The sequence below is a fragment of the Haplochromis burtoni genome, unplaced genomic scaffold (assembly GCF_018398535.1).
Source record: "Haplochromis burtoni strain Fernald_Lab_line unplaced genomic scaffold, NCSU_Asbu1 Contig_315, whole genome shotgun sequence".
Taxonomy (NCBI): Eukaryota; Metazoa; Chordata; class Actinopteri; order Cichliformes; family Cichlidae; genus Haplochromis; species Haplochromis burtoni.
The window spans coordinates 590,568-613,759 of NW_024582676.1; the positions used below are offsets into that span (position 1 = coordinate 590,568).

General features: G+C 39.6%; 1 protein-coding gene across 5 annotated transcripts in view; it reads left to right on the forward strand.

Annotated features, from left to right (window-relative positions):
- The window catches only part of grm8a (glutamate receptor, metabotropic 8a), a 281,453-nt gene extending 262,609 nt beyond the window's left edge, over window positions 1-18,844 (forward strand). For 4 of the 5 annotated variants that reach the window (XM_005941599.3, XM_005941598.3, XM_005941600.3 and 1 more), the window contains 3 exons: window positions 16,020-16,160; window positions 16,348-16,453; window positions 18,015-18,844. In XM_005941599.3, the coding sequence (XP_005941661.1) occupies window positions 16,020-16,160; window positions 16,348-16,453; window positions 18,015-18,064 (297 nt within the window). In that variant the 3' untranslated portion in view covers window positions 18,065-18,844. Of the gene's footprint in view, window positions 1-16,019; window positions 16,161-16,347; window positions 16,458-18,014 lie in introns of all 5 variants that reach the window. The other variant, XM_005941601.3, reaches the window with a different exon arrangement.
- The last annotated feature ends 4,348 nt before the right edge of the window (window positions 18,845-23,192 follow it).

A 23,192-nucleotide genomic window follows, 5' to 3' on the forward strand; every position in this document is an offset into this window, starting at 1 on the left:
ACAGTGTCGCAGCTCAACGTCAAAAGATAGATTTATGGCTGTAACTGTGATCCCGGTGGTGCACCAGCAGCCGCCCAGATCTTTACTAGGAGTAACCTTCAGTAATCAATCTATAGTAATCAGAAGAGGATGTGAGAGACGGAGCAAGAGGGGAGAGAGTGGGCTGAGAGGGTGGCAACAGTTCTGAAAAAGAGATTGGAAGCAAGTGGAGGCAGGGGTGTAGAAAAGATCACAAATGTCAAGTGGAAGGAGTGAAAATACAAGGCAGAATGCTGCAGAGAGGCAGTGAATCAGAGAGTGTGGGAGAGCAGAGCGAGAGAGAGACATTATAAAAGATAAAGAGACTCAAAAGAGGTGGGACTGACACAGCCATCAAACATTAAGATGGAGGAAAGTTACAAGCCAACATCAGAGAGAGAGAGAAAGACGGAGAAAGAGAGAGAGATTATAATGTACATCAAAGAGGAGAAACTATAAAACTGAAACAGAGATACAAAGAGGCTGAGAGTGGGATAAAGAGGGATGTGGGAAACAAAATAACGTTTCTGAATCACTGTGGAACCAGACAGATAACCAAAGCTGTGCTCATGCACTCATGACCATCTAAGCATCACCAGCATCTCTCTCTGTGACACGGATCTCTCTCAACCACCGACGGCATCACATTTCAGCATTTATTGGGTTGCATTTAATTGATATCCCTGCTCTGATTGGCCAGAAGCTGATTCACTTATATCAGTTTTCCAGACCTTCATCCTTGAAAATGGTTTGCATTTACCACAATACAGTACGCAGAGTTGTGGCATGCACTTTACTTTCTTTCTGTTCAGCAGTAGTACTATCAGACAACAAGAAGAAAAATCTGAAGTGAAATGGATTTTTTTTTCCACCCAAAAAAGCAGAAATACATTTTTGTGGTGCTATTTTATTGGCGTCTAAGTGAAATTCAGCATGGATCCTATTTTAAAGATAATAGTAAAAAGGTTGGGTTTGGCTTTTTTCTTGCTTCTGAAATTTGCCTTCTTTCTTCTTTTTTTGACTCCTCTCTTTAGGCGTCGCCACAGCGTCTCATCCATTTCACCCTATCCCCATCATCCTCCACTGTCACACCAACCCTCTGCATGTCCTCCTTCACTAAGTCTGCAAATCCTCTTTGTGGTTTCTCTTTTCCTGCCTTGTCTGTGAAGGTTCTCAGTCATCCAGGTCGTCGTAGTCTAAGGAGCTTGGAAAGAAAAGCGTCTGGACTTGTTTAAGTTGCTTGAAGACATTTCACCTCTCATCCGAGAAGCTTCTTCAGTTGGTGTCGTAAACCACCACCTCTGTTCAAAGATGGTCGCTCACAGTGGACATAAATGGCTTCTTGCACTCCTCTTTCAAACCATCTGTCCTCTCTGTCCAAAATGCACACTGTTAGACCTCTGCCTCACCACTACATATTTCAAATACAACAAGGGCTTCTACAGACAAAAACATGGCTGTGCCATGGGCTCCCCCGTGTCACCTATTGTAGCCAACCTTTGCATGGAAGAAGTGGAAAGAAAGGCTCTTGGCTCTTTTAAAGGGAGAGTACCCAGCCACTGGTACAGATATGTAGATGACACCTGGGTCAAAATCAAAACACAAGAAGTGGAATCCTTCACTGCGCACATTAACGCCATGGATAAAAACATGAAGTTCACCAGGGAAGACACAAAGGACGACTGTTTGCCCTTCCTGGACTGCGCTATGCACATTGAAGAGAATGGCAACCTCAACATCGAAGTTTACCGGAAGCCCACACACACAGACCAGTACCTCCTCTTTGACTCCCATCACCCTCTGGAACACAAACTTGGAGTAATTATGACCGTACACCACCGGACAAAAAATGTTCCCTCTAAGCCTGAAGGGTAAAAGAAGGAACACACACATGTAAAGGAAGCACTTAAAACATGCGGTTATCCTAATTGGGCATTTATAAAGTCAACAAAGATGTACAGAAAAGAAGACCAGACAACAGCGAGGGAGGATAAGAAACAGACGCAACAACATTGTCATCCCCTATGTAGCCGGTGTATCAGAGAAACTCAGGAGAGTTTTCTCCAAGCACAACATCCCAGTGTATTTCAGACCCAGCAACACACTCAGACAGAAACTGGTTCATCCCAAAGACAAAAGTCCAAAACACAAACTTAACAACGTGGTGTATGCTGTACAGTGCAGCGAGGAATGCCCAGACCTCTACATTGGAGAGACCAAACAGCCACTTCACAAGCGCATGGCACAACATAGAAGAGCCACCTCCACAGGACAAGACTCAGCAGTTCATTTGCATGTGGGAGACAAAGGTCACTCTTTCGAGGATGCCAACGTTCAGATTTTGGACAGAGAGGACAGATGGTTGGAAAGAGGAGTGAAAGAAGCCATTTATGTCCACTGTGAGCGACCATCTTTGAACAGAAGCGGTGGTTTACGACACCAACTGTCTGCCATCTATAATCCAGTTTTGAGATCCATTCCCAGATGCCTTAATGCCCACTCACATCCTGGGCCATCTGACCTCAGGAAATCGCATGATAGGGTGGGGCCAGGTTTCACAATGAGCTCACCCGAAACCCTGGCTGATTGTGACCCACACCCATTTTCACACCTCGGCTCATGTGATTAGGTAGAGGATTATCAGGGGTCCTTTGTCCCTCTTTGGGGGGATACTCCCACTGGGTTTAAATCTGGGACTCTCCACCATTTGATGCTTAGAACTGAAGAAGCTTCTCTGATGAGAGGCTTCTTAAAGCAACTTAAACAAGTCTTTTCTTTCCAAGCTCCTTTTCCTGCCTTCCAGCTCCATATTCAGCATCCTTTCTATAATATTCCCAAACTGACCTGTCCCTGTGTTATACCCATGTCTGATGTTGACCATCCTGGGAACTCCCACTGAAAATTTTACCATTTTCAGCTGTGCCACCTCCAGTCTTTCTTTCAGTGCTATCATGTCCAAACCATATATCATAGCAAGTCTCACTACCACCTTTTAAACCTTCCCTTTCACTTTTGCTGCTATCCTCCTGCCACAAATCACCCCAGATAATCGTCTCCACCCACTCCACCCTGCTCTCAAACTCTTCTTCACCTCTCTTCTGCCCTTTTTTCTGCTTGTTGACCCCAGCTACTCAAACATATCCACTTCCATCGACTCGATTTCTTAATAAAATACAAAAATAAAATAAAATACTACATCAGTAACTGCATAAATGGTCAATTTACTAACTGAAGTGGCCAAAATGTAATCAAAGCATTTTTTATGCTGATGATGGCGCTTCCTAATGCTGTCTCCTGTAAGCAAGCATCATGTAAGCAGAATATATTTTCACTCATTAAGGATTGAAGCAGCGTTAGGGGGTAATTTATCCCTTATTGAATTCCACCAGATATACGTTATTAGTGAAGCCCATTTGTGGCTGGTTGCAAGTAGGTTCCGTGTTTTGTTAATGGGATCAGAGCAAAGGCAGGTGATGCATACTTTGATTGACAAACACCTTATGCCTGCACCTTTAAAAGTGTACATTTTGAATTTAAAACTTTCTTGGTTTGAGGCTAAGTAAAAAAAATGGGTGAGGTAATATACCAGAAAATACATCACAAGCTTGTAACTCCCGCAGTCGCAATGCGGGATCAACGGAACACGTACAGAGAACAGATCACATCTGAACAATGTTTTCCTTTTTTCTTTTTCCTTTTTTTTTTTTGGATTTAGACATCACCATTTTCATCCTGACAGACTTTACCAATCCCAATCCTTGGGGTGATTAACCTGAGCAGGCTGTGTGTGTGCGAAAAAAAAACCCCCAACAAACAGTAAAATCTTTCATTTATTTTTGAAGGAATGGGTTTTGCAATCTTTTCCAGGGTTCTGGTGGGATTTGGTCGTTTGACTGAGAATGGAGAGAGACAGACAGCAAGTGTCAGATCCCGACATCAAACAGTGAGATGTTGAAGGATGGGGGGGAGATGCCCAAGGGGGGCCGCCTCACACAGTGATGCTCGCAGTCACACACGCGTGCACGCACGCACGCACACACACACACACACACACGCACACGCCCGCACGCACACAGACACTTACACACTTGCACATGCGTCCTTTGCCTTCACAAACACGGTCGTTTAAGAACACTCACACGTGCACGCTGGAATTCACGCACACTCAGTGAGACGCACGCAGGCTCTCCCCAGGGGAGCAGTAGAGGCAGGCAAAGAACATTATAAATCCAAACTTTTCATCAAAATTCTCTTTTAAGGTCCACAGCAACATCCGTCACCATTACATCTCTGACTAATGCTGTTGTTTATTCACTTTTCTATCTTCCACCTCCACTGTAACTGTCATTCCTTCATCATCACACATGCCTCACTGTGGAGAAACAAACACAATGACAAAGTAAAAACTAAGAACTAAATAAAGTCTTCAGACCTGGCACTCTATTGTGTTAAAAGTCACTTTTTGTTTTTGTTTGGATGACTGTTAACTTTTCAAAATACGCTAATTTTTTAAAAAATTTTACAGTTTATGACCAAGACAGTGCATATAAGGTATGTTTATTGAATGATATTTCAAATGAGTCGTGCTGCTTTAATTAAGCACAAGGATGGTAATTTGGGCAAAATGGAAAAAACGCCATCTAGAAATAGATAAATGTAGCACCGATTTAATTAGTGCTATGGTGCAGCTCCTGCTGATCCCAACAGAAATTCCGTTTGTTGCCTTTCAAGCTGTTGCTGTGCAGATGCAGTAAACTGGCACCCGGTTGCTGGCAGTAGATGGGAGATACTTGGCTTGGGAATTTTGGAGCTCGCTCAGCCCAAATCGTGGCAGGAACCATTCAGGTCTGTCACTGGAATGAAAATCCTCGGTCAACAAAAGAGTTGTTGGGTAGTGGCATAGAGTTTGAGTTTTTATTCCAATTCTGTAATTTAATGATGAGCAAAATTTTCCTTCATTAACTTTTTTGCATATTTTAAGCCGATGGAACAAAAAAGACAGGCTTTTACTAGTTTGTGATTCAGAAAATACCGGCTAGCACCTCTGCTTCTATATTTGGTCAAATAAACAAGCTTGTCATTGCAATATCTGTGCATTTTAAGTCATACCAACACTACAGGAGAACAACAGGTTTGTGTTTGCTGTTGTGATGCACAAAAACTACAAAAACACTCATGAACTCTAAAGATTCTTCACGTGTCTCTAATCAGGAGAGCACTTTTATTTGCTTACTGCTCATTTTTATCACTAAAGAGCTGGTCTGGTTCTGGTTCTCCGAATTAGCAATTGCCGGAATGACAACATGGACACAATAAGAAAATGAAAACACCAGGAAAACTATCAAACAACATTTCATTAGCTCCAGTTGCTCTTCAGAGCTGTTACTCTGTAAATAAAAACTTTAATTAAAGGGACCAAAGAAACAATATGAAAGCCTTTTATGTTTTCCCTTAAATAAACTCCCCAAATGAAAGGGACTTTATTACCTTCTTCTTTTATTAATTCCTCTAAAATTACAAAAGAGGATTGGGGCTGTGCATGTGTAGTTCACAGCTGCAGTGTACTCCATATAAATCCCAGCCCGATTTCTGTTAAGAGTGCAAAACATCAGCCACTGAAACAAGAATATTTAACATTCATGGTAGTGGAGCACAGACACAGTTACTCCTAATCCTCCTCCTCAAGGTGTAACACGTTATTTTTTTCCACAGCCTGGACAGCAGTCTGCTGCCTGATGATACTCCACATCAGTCCATGCTGGGCATTTTAATTGGTTGGAGCTGTGCACAGTGGGACACAGTTATGTCAGTTATGAGAAAGCGAGAGAGAAAAAGGAAAGCACATTATCAACAACAAGGCCAACCTCACAGTATGCATTACAATACATTTTTTTACATATAGCTCGGAATTTGTTTGACTAGGGGCTACTGGCTGAACCTTGCAAGATTTGCAAGTCAAGAAGAGCTACACAACTCCAAATATAGCTGTAACATTATTTCACAAAATACTCTATGTCCTCTATGACACACACAGATTCCACACCCGTATGGATTAGATGGAGAAAGAAAGTTTCTAAGTGCTGTTTGTAGAATGTAATGAGGCACTTGGTGGACAACAGGGACCGACTGAGCTCGGGCCCAATTATGCTGCTCTGACACAAAGTTAAAATATGATTGTGAAATGTCCTGTGTCGCTGCTTTTTTTTTTTTTTGTTTTTAAAGTTTTTCATCATAGCACCATGTTGGTGTGAGAAGCCTGGTAACTTGAGGATTTAACAAGCTCAGAATAAAAAAGCATCTTGAGTAAAAAGCAGCAAAACTAACTTAAAAGACACATTAAAAAAAACATCTTAACTTGAACTCATTTTTGAGTAAATTTGGGTTTGAGTCGTATCATAATCACTCACAGTACGCTCTTCTGTCTTCTATCTTGGTTGTCCTGACAGCATCCCAGAGGTGCCCGGTTGGATTGGTGATGATTGAGGTACAGTGAACTCGCTGTCATGTTCAAGAAGCCAGTTTAAGATGATTTGAGCTTTGTGAGATGTTTTAGCCACTGGAAGACTGCGGTCATAAAGTAATGGAGAAGGTCAGGAACAATACCCATGTAGGCTGTGGCAATTGAAAGTTTCTCGGTTGGTACTGAGGAGCTCAATGTATGCCAAGAAAATATCCTCTGCACCTTTACCCCACGACCACCAGTTTAAACTTCATATATATATAATGCAGGATGGAGTCATGCTGTCATGTGGTACTCCTAATTCTGAGCCTTCGTATCAGGCAACATTTTTCCAGACTTCTGTTGTCCAATTTTGGTCAGCCTGTGCAAATTGTTGTGGTCTTTGGCTGCTGTATCGCATCTGCTTGAAGGGTCAGTGGTGTTTTTTTGTGCTCAGATAAGCTCTTTAGCATACGATGGCTGAAATAAGTGGTTATTTGAGTTGTTGTCCCTTCTTCTTGACCTCAAACATCAGCAAGGCATTTTTGGTCAGAGAACTGATACATACTGGATATTTTCTCTTTTTCAGGCCAATACGCTGTAAACCCTAGGGATGATTTTGTATGTAAATGCCAGTAGATTTGCAGTTTCTGAAATATTCAGATCAATTTGTCTGGCACCAACATCCATGCCACATTCAACGTTACGTCACCTTTTTCCTCATTCTAATGCTCGGTTTAAACTTCAGCAGACACAACCAACACAACTTGCTGAACTTTAACTTCAGCAAGTTGATGATGCATGATGATCGTTGATGCTTGATGATGATGATTGTTGATGCTTACAAACATCGTTCTGAGTCTTCGTGAAGGATGTATGCTGTGAATTGAAACTGGGATAGGAAGGGGGTGCATCCCTGCTTGTCGAAGTACTTCCTCAATGGTAACGCTGTCCCATTAAGAAATCTTAAAAAACCTTCACAGGCCATGTTGTTGTAGTACGTTGAGGCACTGGAAAAAAAGGGGTTTTGTTTTCCTCCGTGTTTTGCATGTGTGCAGGGCAGAAAGCAGAACTGTTGAATGAAAAGACATATTTTTGTAGCTGACTTTAGAGAAGAAGAAACCCAGATTGGTGACATCATAGTCAATTTTTGCAGCCTCCCATCTTGTTGCAATACATAAAAGAAATGTAATCTAATATTAGTGAGCCAAACTATAGTCCATAAATATGGGAGAACATAGTTAAAATTCTGAATATTCAGAATATTTAAAAATAAAAGAAAAACATCAATATTTAAAAGAAAAAAATCTTCATTTTATATATACTGTGTTTTATATTTTTAACATTTGCCCAATAGGAAAAATCATTCTGTACTGACTCCTCACATTACTTTAAATATATAAATAAGAATTAAATCTCTTCACCCTCCCGTGGCTTAGGTGATTAAAATGATGAGTGGTCCCATGGCGTGAGTTGAGAGAAACAGGCGGGGTCAATTAAGCACACAGCGGAACCCAGACACACATACCGAGGAAGTTATGACTCTAAATGGGATTGTGAAGTTAGTTCAGGACCTTTAAGCAATTTGAAAAAGTCATTCTGCTCGCCAAAATATTTATATAGGACAGGTACCCGTCAAGGACGTTTTAACTCCCTATCAACATGCACAGGCGGTAGCTTTTTAAGTCATGCAGAGATGATATGTGGAGAAAAGGAGATGACAGGGCGACGTTCTGTAAAACATAAGAAGGTTGAAAAGGCAGAAAGATGAAGCAGAAGAGAGCAACAGAGACAGATATAATGAAGGATAGAAAAAGAAGTAGTGAGGATAGAGGAAAATATTCCACAGAGAGATACGAGGGAGTTTGGAGTGCAGTGAAGAGTGCCGGCCAATCATTAGAGATTGTATGGGCAGGAGTGAGGGAATGGCAAAGAGGCTGATGGAACGATGGAGAAAAAAACAGAAATGTCTTTGGAAATGGAAAATGTCTCGAACAATGCTTTCACTACCCTTCTTTTCTCCCCTCTCTTGGCTATCTTTCTCTCTGACCATTCCCTGACTCGATACAAGAAACAAAGTAGCCTGTGGTCATTTATTTCAAATGAGAGCTGGGAGACATCACTCCATGGAGAGAATGGACTGATTTCTGGCTAAAGATCTTAGTGAGTCTGTGACAGCACAAAGTTGAACATGAGTTCAGCTTTAAGTAAATGCCCAGTAATTTAGTACAGCAGCGTCCAAATGATGGCAGGTGATAGTTCAATAAAAATATGTTTTCCTAAAGCTCCAGACAAGCTTTTTCCTGTTAAAATTTGATATGCCTAAAAATAGATTTTGATATTCATCTTAAAGTTTGCACAGATTTCTTCTCAGTTTTATGGTTTTAAACAACAGTGCATGCATTTAAAACACATCTGATTATGTTTTAAATGCGTAAAAAGGCTTGAATGATCAGCCCCATCATATCTTCAAGATCTAATAGAACCATATTACACCAACAGACCACTTTGCTCTCAGACTGAAGTCTCACTTGTGATTCCTGTAGTTTGTAAAAGTAGAATAAAAAGTGGAATGCGAGGCAGCGCCATCAGCTACTTTTGAAATTTGACTTATCTTTATTTTTTGATAAAGTTTCAAGTTAGGGCTGGACCAGGTGACCATGAAGTTATGTTGCTATAGGTTCAGGATGCTGCAGGGCTTCCCATAATGCACTGAGCATTTCTCCACCACTCCCGTCTTCACTTCCAGTATGTTCATAGGCCCTTCTCTTCTCTATCCCCTCACCCCAAATCAGTAATGGCAGTTGGCAGCCGATCTGATCCTGATTCTGGAGGAGGTTTCTTTCTGTTAAAAGGGAGTTTTTCCTTTCCACTGTCACCAAGTGCTTGCTTATACAGGAGTCATCTGATTGTTTCAGTCTTCCCTCTAATATTGTAGGGTGAATTAAAGCTGAATTGAATACACATTGTACAAAACAATACCAACAAGCCAAAACAGGCAAGTGATCAGTGTAAAAGAAAAAAAACCCAAAAAACTAAGAAAAAACATAATCACTGTAAAATTAAAATAGTAATACGAAGCAAAGTTTGTGACACTGTTTGCTTTAAGACGCGCAACCTCAATGTAAACGTCCCAAAAGAAAATGCTATTGCATCACAAACCACATGCCCATGGCAATGAGAGATACAAGACTTTGTTCTTCAGTTCACTCACTGGTTCTTGCTTCTTTGTTGCTGTTTTTCCTTCATCACTCTTCGTTACTCCTCCAATTCCACCAATTTCACCCAAAACTTTCCTTTGTTGTTTGTTTTTCGCATTTTCTTTATTCTCTCGTTCACTTTCCCACAATGTCTTTCATATTCATACAAATTCCTTCTCTTTCATTCCCTCTCCCTCCCTCTCTTTAGATAAGTCGCTTGCCAGGACTCTTTGATTTCACTACCCTTTTCTTGTTTTGGAGTATGAAAGGAGTTGCGATAATCACAGATGCCATATAATGACTCAGAAGCTTTCATGTCATGGTTCACCAAGCCTCATAAGCTGGGATTTTTGTGTTTCTTAAAACCCCTACATATGTCAAATCCGTCTTTTCTGTTGCTTGTATGTGTAGGGGTCAGAGGGCGGAAGCGGTAATAAACAGAACTGCCTAGACCTCATTTTCCCCAACTACCACCTAGAGCTCTTTCAGGGGGATTCTGAGGCTTTCCTAAACCATCGGAGAGACACAAGTCTTGAAACACCTCCAGGAGGCATCATTGACACATTCCTGAACCACCTCAACTGTCTCCTTTTGATGCAAGGGACCAGAGGGAGCAGAGTCTCTTCTCTGAGCTTGCTCCTGAAAGACTGAGCTGCTCATCTTGTCTCTAAGGGCGAGCCTAGACACCCCCTCGGAGGAAGCTCATTTCCACCACTTAAATCTGCAATCTCGTTCTTTCCGTCACCACTCGCATCGATTGATTAAACTACATTACAGCAGTGATTAAACGACATCACTACCTCTCTTTGATTGGCTTCTTTTTTCTATAGAAATCCTCTGACAGCTGAGCGGTATTGGTGAAGGGATGAAGAGTAAACAAAAGGTGCAGATAAAAACCCAGAGATGACATAATGCAAGAGGAATGACACCTAAAGGATCCCGAATCGAAATTTATGGATGAATCCTGCAATGCCAAAGAGTGCCGCTGTGTTGCCTCTCTCCCTAAAGAGCCAATCATCTGCTTTTTAACAGTTGAACTGGGACAACACATATGGCAGGTGCACTGTTGTCTGTTCTACTATCAGTTGCGCTGTGGCAAACATGTTTACTTGTAATAAGCATGTGCACTTACAGTTATTCTGCGGTGGGACGAGAGAGAAGCGCTGATCATGTAGAATGGGCAGTAAATGAAAGCATGGCATGAAAGAATAAAGGTGTAGCCTGTGGGTAGAACAGCTTTCACCATAAATCACCGAAAATTTTACCTGCATTTTACTGCTTCACCCAAAATTACTGCCAACAGCATTACTCTACATCAGGGATGTACTTACTTTTGCAGACGGGGCAGATTGGAGTCTTTCCTGGGCCAATTCTGGTCCTCAAGCCATATGTTTGACACCCTATATGGACTTTGAAATACACCAATTACAATGTCATTTTCAATTCATATAACATGATAAACTTAATATGTACATCGTCTTTTGTGTAAAGCAATGAGCCTGAAGGAGATGGGTCTAATTTGCTTAATTTACTTAGAATGTATTCTTGATAAGTACATTCCATTTCAGTGTCACTCACAGTGCAGCCGAGTGAACTCAGAATAGCCTTTTAGATGAACTGTCATGCTTCAGCTATCATATGGGTTTGCTGCGAAAAGAAAGTCGCCGTCTTTGCACCAACTGACGTGTCATTGAACTTTTAAGCTGCCAGACTGTCACAATTGGCCAGGAATTACATTGTTACACAGATATTCAGTATCAGCGACTGAGTGTACATTCAAGGTTGCACAGTGATGATGAGGAGTTGAACTTCTGCGCCCGATAACTATGAGACAGTCGAACTGTCTCCGTCTAGATTCATGTTTCTAATACAGTTTAGCTATTTATGGCCTATTGGGAACCATTTTCATATATAGTTGAAATGAAAAGTGTTCTTCAGAAATGTAATAAATCTATAGGTGGTTATAAATGGTTGTAGTCAACACATTAAGGTTTAGGTTGAATAACAGTGGAACTATCCTTGAAGCACTAATTGAAAAGTAACAAGCTCTGCAGAAGACGATCATTCTTAGATGAGCAGTTTCCTTTACAGGAAATAATGAAGTAAATATGAGTCATGAGGTTTCCATAAAAAAGGCTCCTGTGAAATCAACCCAGCACTTCAAAGTCTGCGTGGGTCCATATTACTTGTAGACAGTGAAAAATAAACTGGAAAAAAAACATTAAAAGGGCACCATGAATCCAAACTTTCAATTGTTTCTCTTTCTTTCGTGACCTTCCTTACTCCAGTTTGTCTGCCAAGGCGTTAAACACATCTGCTCTATCTGTCTGTTCCACATCCTGAATCTCATTACACATCTATAAATGTTTTAAACCTTAAAGGAGCACGCTGAATACAGCCAGCCATAGGTCATTGCTTTATTTTTTGAGTGGGTCTTTTGAGTTAATAGCGCGCTCTTCCGTGGCACGCATTTCAGCCTGCATCAAGTGTGAACAACAAGGTGGAGGATGACGATTTCAGCCCTCAGTTTGTGTTTTTGTATGTGTTTCAGTCTTTGTGTAAATAACAGCAGGAGGTCACAACTTTGGACCAAAGGCTAGATGTAATGGAAGTGGCTATCAGCAGACTTGCTGCTGTTTCGGTAAGAGCAAGTTCACCGCTTAAGGGAATAAATCTTTTTCCTCTCGCAGTTACTCTGGCTTTTCCTTTTTCGTCATTCGCTCTTTCAGCCATTTCTTTTTCTCGAGTTATTCCTTTCTCCTAGTGAAAATGTTTTTTCCATCTCCATCTGTTCTTCTCAGATATAACGAATTACTGTTCCCTGTATCAGTGCAATTCAATTAAAGACAATTTGTTGGCAGGAGATTTGAAAAAGAAACAATATGGCAACGTGTAAATGAATCTACAAATTCCCCTCTTGCAAATTTCTTTCATGATCAGGTTTCTTTTGTTTAAGTGACGATGTGTCTCACACGACTGTGAAGTTTGGTCCTGATTGCACACGCTCTGCTGTGTGCGAGTGTTTGCGTGCAGCTGTGGGGTAATGACTGCAATCAGAGGCTATAATGAAGCTGCACGCAGGGTCTATTTTTTTTTAAGGAAGGTCACCCAGAAGAATAATAACTCCCATGTGATGTTAATATTACATTCTGTTCATGTGAGTTTATTTCTTAGTTTACACGTGTAGGTCATGTTTGTGCTTTTGCACGCATCCGCTTGCTTCCAGTTTATTGACCATGCAGTCCCCTTATGCTTTAGCTACTGTCACTGCAATTAATTCAAACCCTCGGGCAGGCATGTCTGTTCCTCTGTTGTATATTTTTGTAGACTAATTTAAGTTTGGGCCATTACTATTAAAGGGTCTCCATTATGATATTCCTTACTTCCTTTTACATGCAGTATAATACTGTTCTATTAGTGGATGCTCATATTAAGTTTCAAATGAGATCAAAGTATGCACAAGTTATCCGTGCAATCCCTCTTTAAATGCTCAGGTTCACTGTCTAGTCAGGTTTTCTATTCTAGGCTCTGAGACACAATGGCTCATTTTAGACGGAGGAGGAACTGAGGAGTTGCACCAAGGCCCAGTATAATATAAAAAAGGACAATTTTGAATTATGAATTATGCAAAGCTACTCAACCAGGGTACATGGATAAAAGCATGGTGCTGCAGATAAGTATAAGGATACTTTTAAATATCTTGATGTCTTCAAATACATGTTTGAGGGCAAACTCATAGGGGTTTGGTGTTAATCAGGGGCCTTCTTTCACCAGGTCATCAACTATTTTAAAGTCAGCTGTTAATCTAAGAAGCCAGCGTTGAGACTTATCACCTAAAGTATTTAATTAGATTTGTGCTGCTGTTTAATACTTAAACCCCTTCAAGCAATGATTTATTTTTATATCAGAGTCAAGAGATCTGTTCAGGTTTTTTGTTTAGACAAGAAACACCATCAGTCCATTTTATGCCACTTATCTTGGTCCGGGGTAGCAATGTAATCAGAGATACCCAGACCTCCCTCTCCCCAGCAATCTCCTCCAGCTTGTCCAGGAAGACACAGAGAAGTTTCCAAGCACACTGAGAGGCATAATCTCTCCAGTGTGTCCTGGGTCTGCCCCAGGGCCTCCTCCCTGTAGGACATGCCTAAAACCTGTCACCTAGGAGGTATCCAGGAGGCGTCCTTGTCTGATCTCTGAACCACCTTAACTGGCTTCTTTTGAAGGAGTAGTGGAAGCTCACTTCCATTGCTTGTATCTGTGATCTCATTCTTTCAGTCACAACCCAGAGCTCATATCAACTGAAATAGGACATGAGATGCTCCTTATTAAAGACGGTGTTACTCCAGACTTTACTGTCCTTACTTTTTGTAAGCACAAAATGATCTAGTAAGGGTACGCTAAGACAGCTGGGGCCTTTCTGACTAAGGGAACCGCCTTAGCTTAGCCTTAATTTTTTGTAGTGTGCATTTCCAGTTCCAGTTGTTTTTGACCAATTGACAGTTACATGTTCTAGAGGCTTTTATTGCCAACAGTGAAACTGAATTAAACTCTATACCTGCTTCTTGTTATACATTTTCAGGACATATTTCACGGATGCATTCAATATGTTTTTTTAAGTACTTCTATGTTGGCTTGGTTGCTTTCTTTCCAGCAGTGTGATATTAAAAGAATGACTTCTTATTATTGAGTGTAAATCAGGCTTTCTGTTTATTATTCATATTATGATTGTGTGTTGCAAATGTATGGCATGAAAGGTGTTTTTGTTCTCACAGTGAAATGAAATGAGCTGCTTTGGATCAAACACTTTTTTCTTTGAATAAAACTGCAGTAGTAGCATGGTGTTTACCACACTGTGCAGCTTTACTTTGTTTGTTGTTTTTCTGCTTCTTGTCAGGCTGTAGTTACTGCCTGATTCGGTCCTCTTCTTGACAGCGGTGACTGCTTTGGTCTCACTGGTCACTCTGTCCTTCTCATTTGATCATCGTGTCTGTGATGCACACGCTTCTCATCTTCTTTCTTGCCACATTCTTAAACATCAGTTTTTTGTCATGTTTTTGCCTCCCTATGTCCCTTCTGTCTCCACGAGTCTCCTACTTTTCCTTGTTGCATTTTTACTGCGCTCTACCTTCACCAGTCCTTCCACTACACTGCTTGCCTGATAAGGCCTTTGTCTTGAGATGTTGTCAGCTGTGTCAGGGCCGTGGGTGAAGCCTGTCATTACATCTGTCCTCCTCCAAACTACACTATGAAACTCCCTAAGGATCCACTAAGAACTGGTGCTTAGTCCACTGCGGAATGTTTCAGTGTGTTAATGTCTCTGCCTGAACTCCCCTCCTGTTTCATCATAATTGCACCTTAGCTTACTTAGCAGAATCGCTGTTTTCTAATAGAACACTGAAATTTGGTAGGTGACTCTCTACCTAAAGCACATGTCATCATATCTGTCCTTCAGTCCACTAGTACCTGCCACCTAGGACAGTTTCTGGATGCCTGTCTGTCTATATGGTAATTCAGCACACTCACAACTGAATAAATATAGAAATGCACAGATTTTATTTTTGGATGGGAACTCTAGTTTGCCAACAACTCAGTCTCTGAAATCTAAAGTTTTCTGTTCTACTCCTATAGAATGCCATACAGGCCAAACTTCATCCTGCTATCTGCAGATTTTTTAATATATATACTGTAATTGGCATTGCACGATGAAGAACAGTTTCTTGACTGGAAAAAAAGAATCCAGCGCTGTGAAAGAGTTAGAGATTCACCAATCATTTCGACATTGCTCTAATCTTCAAAAAGTCTTATAAAATGAGAATGTGGCTAGGCCAGTGTTGACCCAAGCAATATCTGTTTCAGGTGGATGTTATCCACTTGCAAAACCCAGGATGGGAACAGAGTAAAGCAAGTTCACAGTTGTATCTGATATCAGACAAAATTTTATCAAAACTCTCAGGAAAACTTGTCTGAATGTCAATTTTGTGTAATTTTCCTCACCATCTTCTTAACTGATACCATAAACCCACTTCTCTAGTGTTTTCTGACAAAAACACTGAGAATCACTTTCGACTTCTAGACAAGGAGACGAGCTCTGCAGCACACGGACAATTAAGCAACTTCATTGGTGCCATCATTCATGTTATTGTTTTATATACTAGCCTGTGTGTCGTCGTAGCTGTCACTTGACAAATTTTCTGCTCATATCACCCTTGTTAGGCCACCCTCTACTTCCTTACCCCCGCCACTTCCCAACTGACTTCCTTGTCTTCCTTTGATTAAATGTATTCTGACACTGGATGATTAAACAGACTATTTCTGACAACTCGAAATGTAATAAATGACTCTTTCTCTCGTTCTCATTGCAGATGTATATACAAACTACTACCCTGACCATCTCTCTGAGCCTGTCTGCCTCCGTTTCTCTGGGGATGCTCTACATGCCCAAGGTTTACATCATCCTCTTCCACCCCGAGCAGAACGTACCCAAACGAAAACGGAGCTTCAAGGTGACGTGGCTTTTACTCTTATGTTTTCATAATGCTTTCCAAATCCATATATTTCGATTTTGGCTGACGTTAAGCAGAAAATATTTTTATGAAATTACAAAGGGAGAAAGAAGAACGTAGGTATACTAAGACCATTTTCCTCATTTATAATTAATAAAATTCTCATTATGAATAAATGACTACGCAGGCGATCGTGACAGCAGCCACCATGTCGGGAAAACTGACTCAGAAGGGAGGAGACCGGCCAAATGGAGAAGTTAAGACTGAACTGTGTGAGAGCATGGAGACCAACAGTGAGTAAGAGAACACCAAAATTTTATAATTACACATATAAACTTAAAAGAGACAAGCTTTATATAATTAAAATAAAAAATAAATTTTTAGTCGTACATCAGTTTTTTAGTAAACAACACACTTGTATTGAAAAAAAAATGCATCACCAAGGGCAAATACATGTAGATTGGTCAAGAAATCTAGAATATGAGCAAATAGCAGAGAAGAAATTAATAGAAAACAACAAAGTAATATTTAGTAACGTGATTTCAAAAACACACATCATTTTCAGGCTAATTTTCTGGTTTGAATCAGTATAGAGTTAGCCGTAATTGAAAAACATCAAGTATAGCATAATGTGTTTATGAAGCAGCCTGGCAGCCATTTATGTGAGCTCATTTAGAAACAACCAAATAATTTACCAACCACCCAGCTTGTGGATGATCCATTTATATTTTGTTAATTGCACGCTGTGATGGAGTAACACTGTAAAAATCAAACAAATAAAATCTTCCTCCACGTGTACATTAACCTTAGATACTGTTTTCTTTTACTGAAAATGTGTTTCTTGCATGCCTGCTGTACTCACCATGTTGTAGTCGAAGCACTGTTAAATTCACTTAGAGACTGTTTTGTGTCCCGGTGTTAACAATTTGCAGATAAAATGAAATGAGGGAGGATTTATGTGCGTGTGCACGAGAAGCTTAGTGTTTATATCGAGGTGGTTTTGTTCCAGGTTCCTGCAGTGCGCACGTATCAGTTACTCTTGGTTTGCACGTGTGTGTGTGCGTTTGCAGGAAATCCCGTGAGCATACTAAGGAATTATTAACAGTTGTTTGTGTGTAGTTTGTGAGTTCTGTGTGCACATGGATAATAGGTTCCAGAACAGTGAAGCTAAACCTTGCCCTGCCCCTCTGTCAGCACTTTATTAGCATCAGTGAGGAAAGCAGGTCACAGTTCATTCATTTAGCAAATGGTTGAACTGCTTAGTCATCTATTTAAATGCTTCTGTTTGCAAAAAGTTTAGAAAAAAGTTTGATGTTCCAGGAAGCAGATTGAACAGAAAGATAGCATTATCAAAGGTGTCTAGATGCTTGTTTTTACCATTTTCGTTAGTGTTCTAGTTATTATTATTATTGTTATTTCAATTTTTAGCTTTATTTTTATTTACTATTACTTTAACTATCATCCAGGCAGTCTAAGGCAGTGTGAAAACAAGTGAGCGGAAAAGAACCCAAAACTATTCCATCAGTGTGTAACGGTGGTGCTGTTAGAGGCTTGCTCTGCAGCAAAAATATTGACATTTACCGCAGCATGCTTGAGGGGACAGAAGACATCATGGTTTAACAAAAAGCCCCAGCAACTACAGCAGGTTGTTGATGTGACACTGTTTTCTAAACTGGTCTTTCTTCTTTGTTTTTTTTCCCTGCCCTTTTCCATTCCTCATATTTGTCACTTTACTTTTATTCTGTTGCTTGTTACATTTCTTTGCCAATTTTCCCTTCATGTTTTTTTTTTGTTGGCAATTCTGTTCCCATGACGCACGCTCTTTCATCTTATTTTATTTAACTCTTTACACAGCTTCATCAACTAAGATGACATATGTCAGCTACAGTAATCACGCCATGTGAAGGGACCATAGAAGAAGAAGATGACGATGGAGAAAAGGGGGGGGATTGAATAGGAGGGGGACGTGTTGTGGGGGCAGGGCCAAGGGGAAGGAAGAGCTGTGACTCAGCTGATTGGCTGAAAAAGTGGAAAACGGACAGAGCGCCCAATGGAATTCAAGCATGAGACATTTTGTATTGTTCCCCATCAAATCACAGAGGTGGGACCACATAAACAGCCAGTCAGTGTGCCTGCTTTCCTGCTGTTCACAGCTCATTGGTCCTACCATGAACTTACCTGTTTTAAAAAAGAAAAAAAAAAGAAACAACATGAAAAAAAAAGTGGTACCATAGGAGACTGTGGTGGAAAGAGTAACTATTAAAACATATAAAAACAAAAATAAAAAATTTTAAAAGAGAAAAAAGTCATAAAAAAAACTCAAAAAAATGTGTAGAAATTATATCTAAAGGGCAAAAGGTGGGGCTGAAAAAGAGATTTAACAAATTACATTTTAAAAGATATTTAAAAAGAGAAATGTAAGAGAAAATCTATGAGACTCAAACATGTTTGTTGTTATTCTCTACTTGTAGGTATTTTTGTGGTCGTGACGATTTTTTCATTCTTGTCTCACCGTTGTCTGATGGATCGCCCTTGCATAATGAGATGAGTGTGTTTCCTCCTGTCTTGGCTATCCGGGTTGTAGCCTTGGGTTGTGAACCTGTAAAATGCCATGGTTGAAGCATGCCAGTTTTTATACAAAAAGGAGATTTATTTATAATAAAGGAATGTTTTGCAAATGTGTAGATTTTGTTGTCATGCTTTTGAAAAATGCGGAAATGAGTTTGAAAGAAAAAGGGTGTTTTTTTTCTCTGTGCTATTGGAAAATGGGCCAGAAGATAAAGGAGAGTGAAAGTTATTGAGTGATAAATATTAGAGACAACAACCTGATGTCCAGCCTTCAGAAATACACGAGAACTAAAAAAAACAGTCAACTGCATCACTACAGTAGATCCATTCTTGTTGGGGGGGGAGAAATCAATACTGCTGAAGGCAAAGTGAAAGGACAAATCACACCTTTTACAGGAGGATGGTGTGCGCTACACACAGATGTTACAAGAAAAGGTGTGAAATTTACCAAGTGTATTCCTGAAATAGTGATCTCATACTTTTTGTAGTTTCTGCTGTTTCTTCTGAAAGCCGTGGAAATCTCCCTTGATGACAAAGTGTATGTGTAGAAAAATCACTAAATGTAAACCTGGTAGTGAAGGCCTTTTTTTCCCACAATGTAAAATCACAAGTATTGTTTCTGCAGCTGCTTTTTCATTGTTTTCTAACTGCAAAATCCCACATGGCCTTAAACAAAATACTAAACTCCTACCTGTTTATTTAATGGAAAAGATTTGGGTAACACTTGAAATATGTAACATGACCCTACACCCACTGGAGCTTGTTTATAAGCCAAATGCTAAACTTTTCAGTCAAGGTTGGCAGTTTTAGTTTACACCCCAAGACAGTGATTCATGTATACTTCACTGCCAGGAGTATAGCACAGAATGCATTGGGAGCTTGCCTTTCAAGGATTCCTAGTGTGATTCAAAATAATCACATAAACTAAATCCGTTCTGGTGTTATACAGAACATAAACAAAATCTCATGGCACGCTTTAAGTATTTATTACTTATGTAATAATGTACTGGCCATTTTCTGCCAGTACATTATTCGTTTTTTCTTATAGTTTCTTACAGCCGTGAAGTTTCAGTAAATGGTTAAAGTCATAATTAAGGGTGAGATTAAAATATGCAAAAATTAATTTAAAAATAGTAAAAATACTGAAAATTCTTTCATTTCAAAACAGTTAAAATATTCTGTATTTTTACAGACTCTTTATGCACTTTAGTCATACACTTAGGGCAGTCCAAACTGTTAAACAAACTATTGTTGCACATCCTGCGGTCATCGCTCTAACATGAAATGTATTTCTCATCATTGCAGATAATAACGTATATGGTATTTTGATAACCAGTATCAAAACATACTTTTAAATAGTAAATTACCAAAAAAGGATAATTGGCAAATTTCAGTTTTATTGATAAAATAAATATTCTGTCTTTTTGGAAAGAATCCAGTTTCATTTTTGTTTTTCATGGCAGCTGATACATTGATCTATTCAATCAAATTTTTTCCACTGCATTGTAGGAGTTTAATAAACAATAGATGATATAAAAGAAGGCTTTAGCTGTGATGATGTCCTCCACTGGGTTCTGAAGTCCGGTTTTGGAACCTTGAATTTAGCATTTTGCTGTTGTCAAAAACAGATGTGACAAGGGTGGGCCTCTGAAATCTTGCTCATTGACTTGACCATTTCAAGTTGATTGACCCAATGAAGTCAATAGGAAAGTCTTTACAAAGCTCAAGTCAAAGCAAAAAAATTTTATAGTCACTGGACCAGAAGTCTTTTTTCAGTCACAGCTATCGCCATCTGGTGGCCCTCAGCCTGTATGAAGATTTAAGGCTCTTTTCTAATCCTTGGGCTACATCAATGCTTTATACTGTTTGAGACTTGCAAACTACTTTTAAATATATAAAAAAATGTTATTTTATTTAGAAAGCTAGAAATGAGTCCAAATTTCTTTATTTTGTTATTTTCATAAATAGTAACTATAGGTTAGCCAGTGCTAACAATGAAGCGTCAGTTAGCTAGTTATAGCAGCACTGAAAGAGAGAATGGATCTGGTTCCCAGCCATGGTAGCTATGGGGCTTTACTGGGACATAATACAGGGCCACAGTCATTTAGTAATGACATAGACAGGATCATCTCACCATATCAGTTAAGCTGCCAAAAGAGCCACACTTTTACACTGAAGTCATTTCTCCCACAACGACTGTCTTATAAGAAAACACAATAACAGCTAGCTCGATAACTAATAAATCATTTTGGTTATTAATATTAGAGTCTGGGATTTCAAGCTTCACAGAAGGTAAGTTTCCTTTCAAATACACAGTAATGTATCCCTCTAGGCTGTTTAAAGGGCCAGTTCATTCAAATTACCAAAGCGGGATGTTAATAGACTTCAGACACCAGCATGCAGTCATGCATCATTCCACAAAGGGTGTTTTTTTTTTAAAGACATAATTTTACTATTGCATTTACCTTGACCTAAGAAAGTACAGAGTAGATCTATTTATCTAGCTATATTTTGAAATATTTTGACTCACCAGTCCCACTGCTGCATATCAATATGCATACAGTATGCATATGTATGTTAGCAGGAGTGTGGCTAAGAGCGCTCCCTGCTGCAAATCTGAATCTGAAGCACAGGGGAGTTCTGGGTCATCTTCTTCCTGGAAAAAACAGAGCTGACTTATTATTAATAGAAACACTGAATGTTAAATGAGCTAAAAACTCTTGTGCTACTTAAAGATGCCAAACAATACATTTATCTCACACATAACTCTTACTTTGAAAATGTGAACTTAAAACAGGATTTGTGAGACAATGTCCTTGATGTCTTAGGCTGAATGGAATAAAAATATATCTATTTATATATGTATGTATGTATATATATATATATATATATATATGTCTTGCACCAGACTTGATTTTGTTAGCTCCATGTAGAAGGCATCTACATCTTTTTAAGCATGTTTATGGTGTCCACAAATACAATTATGAAAGTGATTCTTTTTTTAATCGTTTGGTTTGGGCATTTATTTTCAATATAAATAAATATTCAATTTCACATGGATCCTGGGTATTTGGCTTTTGAATATTTTAATAAACTAGCATTGATAGCTCAGTTTACATTGAAGATTTTTTTTTAACTAAATAAGTCCTGCAATTTTCGCTCAATTATTGTCAGTCATTTCGGGAATTGTGGGAAATACCCATCGGAAGCAAATGTTGGCAACTCTCAAAAAATGCATAACTGTCGAGGGGATATAGGCTGCATTCTTTGACACTTGTTTGTCATCACCCACGTAAGCCTGTGTGAGAGTGCTCTAATATTTCCTGAGAGAAACCAGATGGTGGATGTTTTGACCTCATTGTCGCTTTGTCAGTGAGTGATGCAGCTGGTTTGTGTACAGGACGGATTTGGTGTGATTAATTAGCAGTGAATCAGACTGACAAAAGCGTCCAAGCACAGGTGTGGAAGACTAGTAATCAAGCATGAATCAGAATGAAATAAATAATTTTGTTCAAAGAGTATTACTTCATGTGACAACTTGGACTAGAAATGGCAAGGATGGTGGGTGAGAAATTTTCAGAGGTGTTCCGAATAAAAACTCTAAATTTCATTTTAATAAGAGACTGAATCGGGTACTTCACTCATTGAGTTACTTTAAAACACCCACTAGAGTTTGCACACAATTTTCAAATAGAAATGAGTGAAAATTCTGGTTGTTTCAAATCACGATCATGCCACTGTGAGTGCACATCCCCAGAGCGCACACTTAGCTGTGAAGCACAGCTTGACACAAGTACAAACCAGCACAAACAAAGCAGAGTGCGTGCCGTGTGCTGAGCCTGGTCAATTATTGTCATGGTGTTTTGGACAATAAGTACACTATATTGCCAAACGTATTCACTCTTCTACCTTCACACGCATATGAACTTCAGTGACATCCCATTCTTATTCCATAGAGTTTAATATGATGTCAGCCCAGCCTTTGCAACTATAATAGCTTGAACTGTTCTAGGATCGCTTTGCAAAAGGTTTAGGAGTGTGTTTATGGAAATTTCTGACCATTCTTCCAGAAGTGCATTTGTGAGGACAAACACTGATGTTGTATAAAAAAGACCCAACTTCCAGTTTCCACTCTAATTCATCCCAAAGGTGTTCTATCAGGGTAAGGTCAAGACTCTGTGGAGGCCAGTCATGTTCTTCTACCCCAAATTCGTCTTTATGGATATTGCTTTGCAGACTGGTGTGTAGTTTTGTTGTAACAGGAAGTGGTCCTCCCCAAACTGTTTCCACAAAGCATGGAGTTGTCCAAAGTCTCTTTGTATGATGAAGCATTATGAGTTAATTTCATTGTAACTAAGGGGATACTGTAATCCTCCCTCCACTAAACTTCAGTCTGCATACTGAGGTGCTTGATTCTATACGCCTGTGGCCATGGAAGTGATTGGAATACATGAATTCAATGAT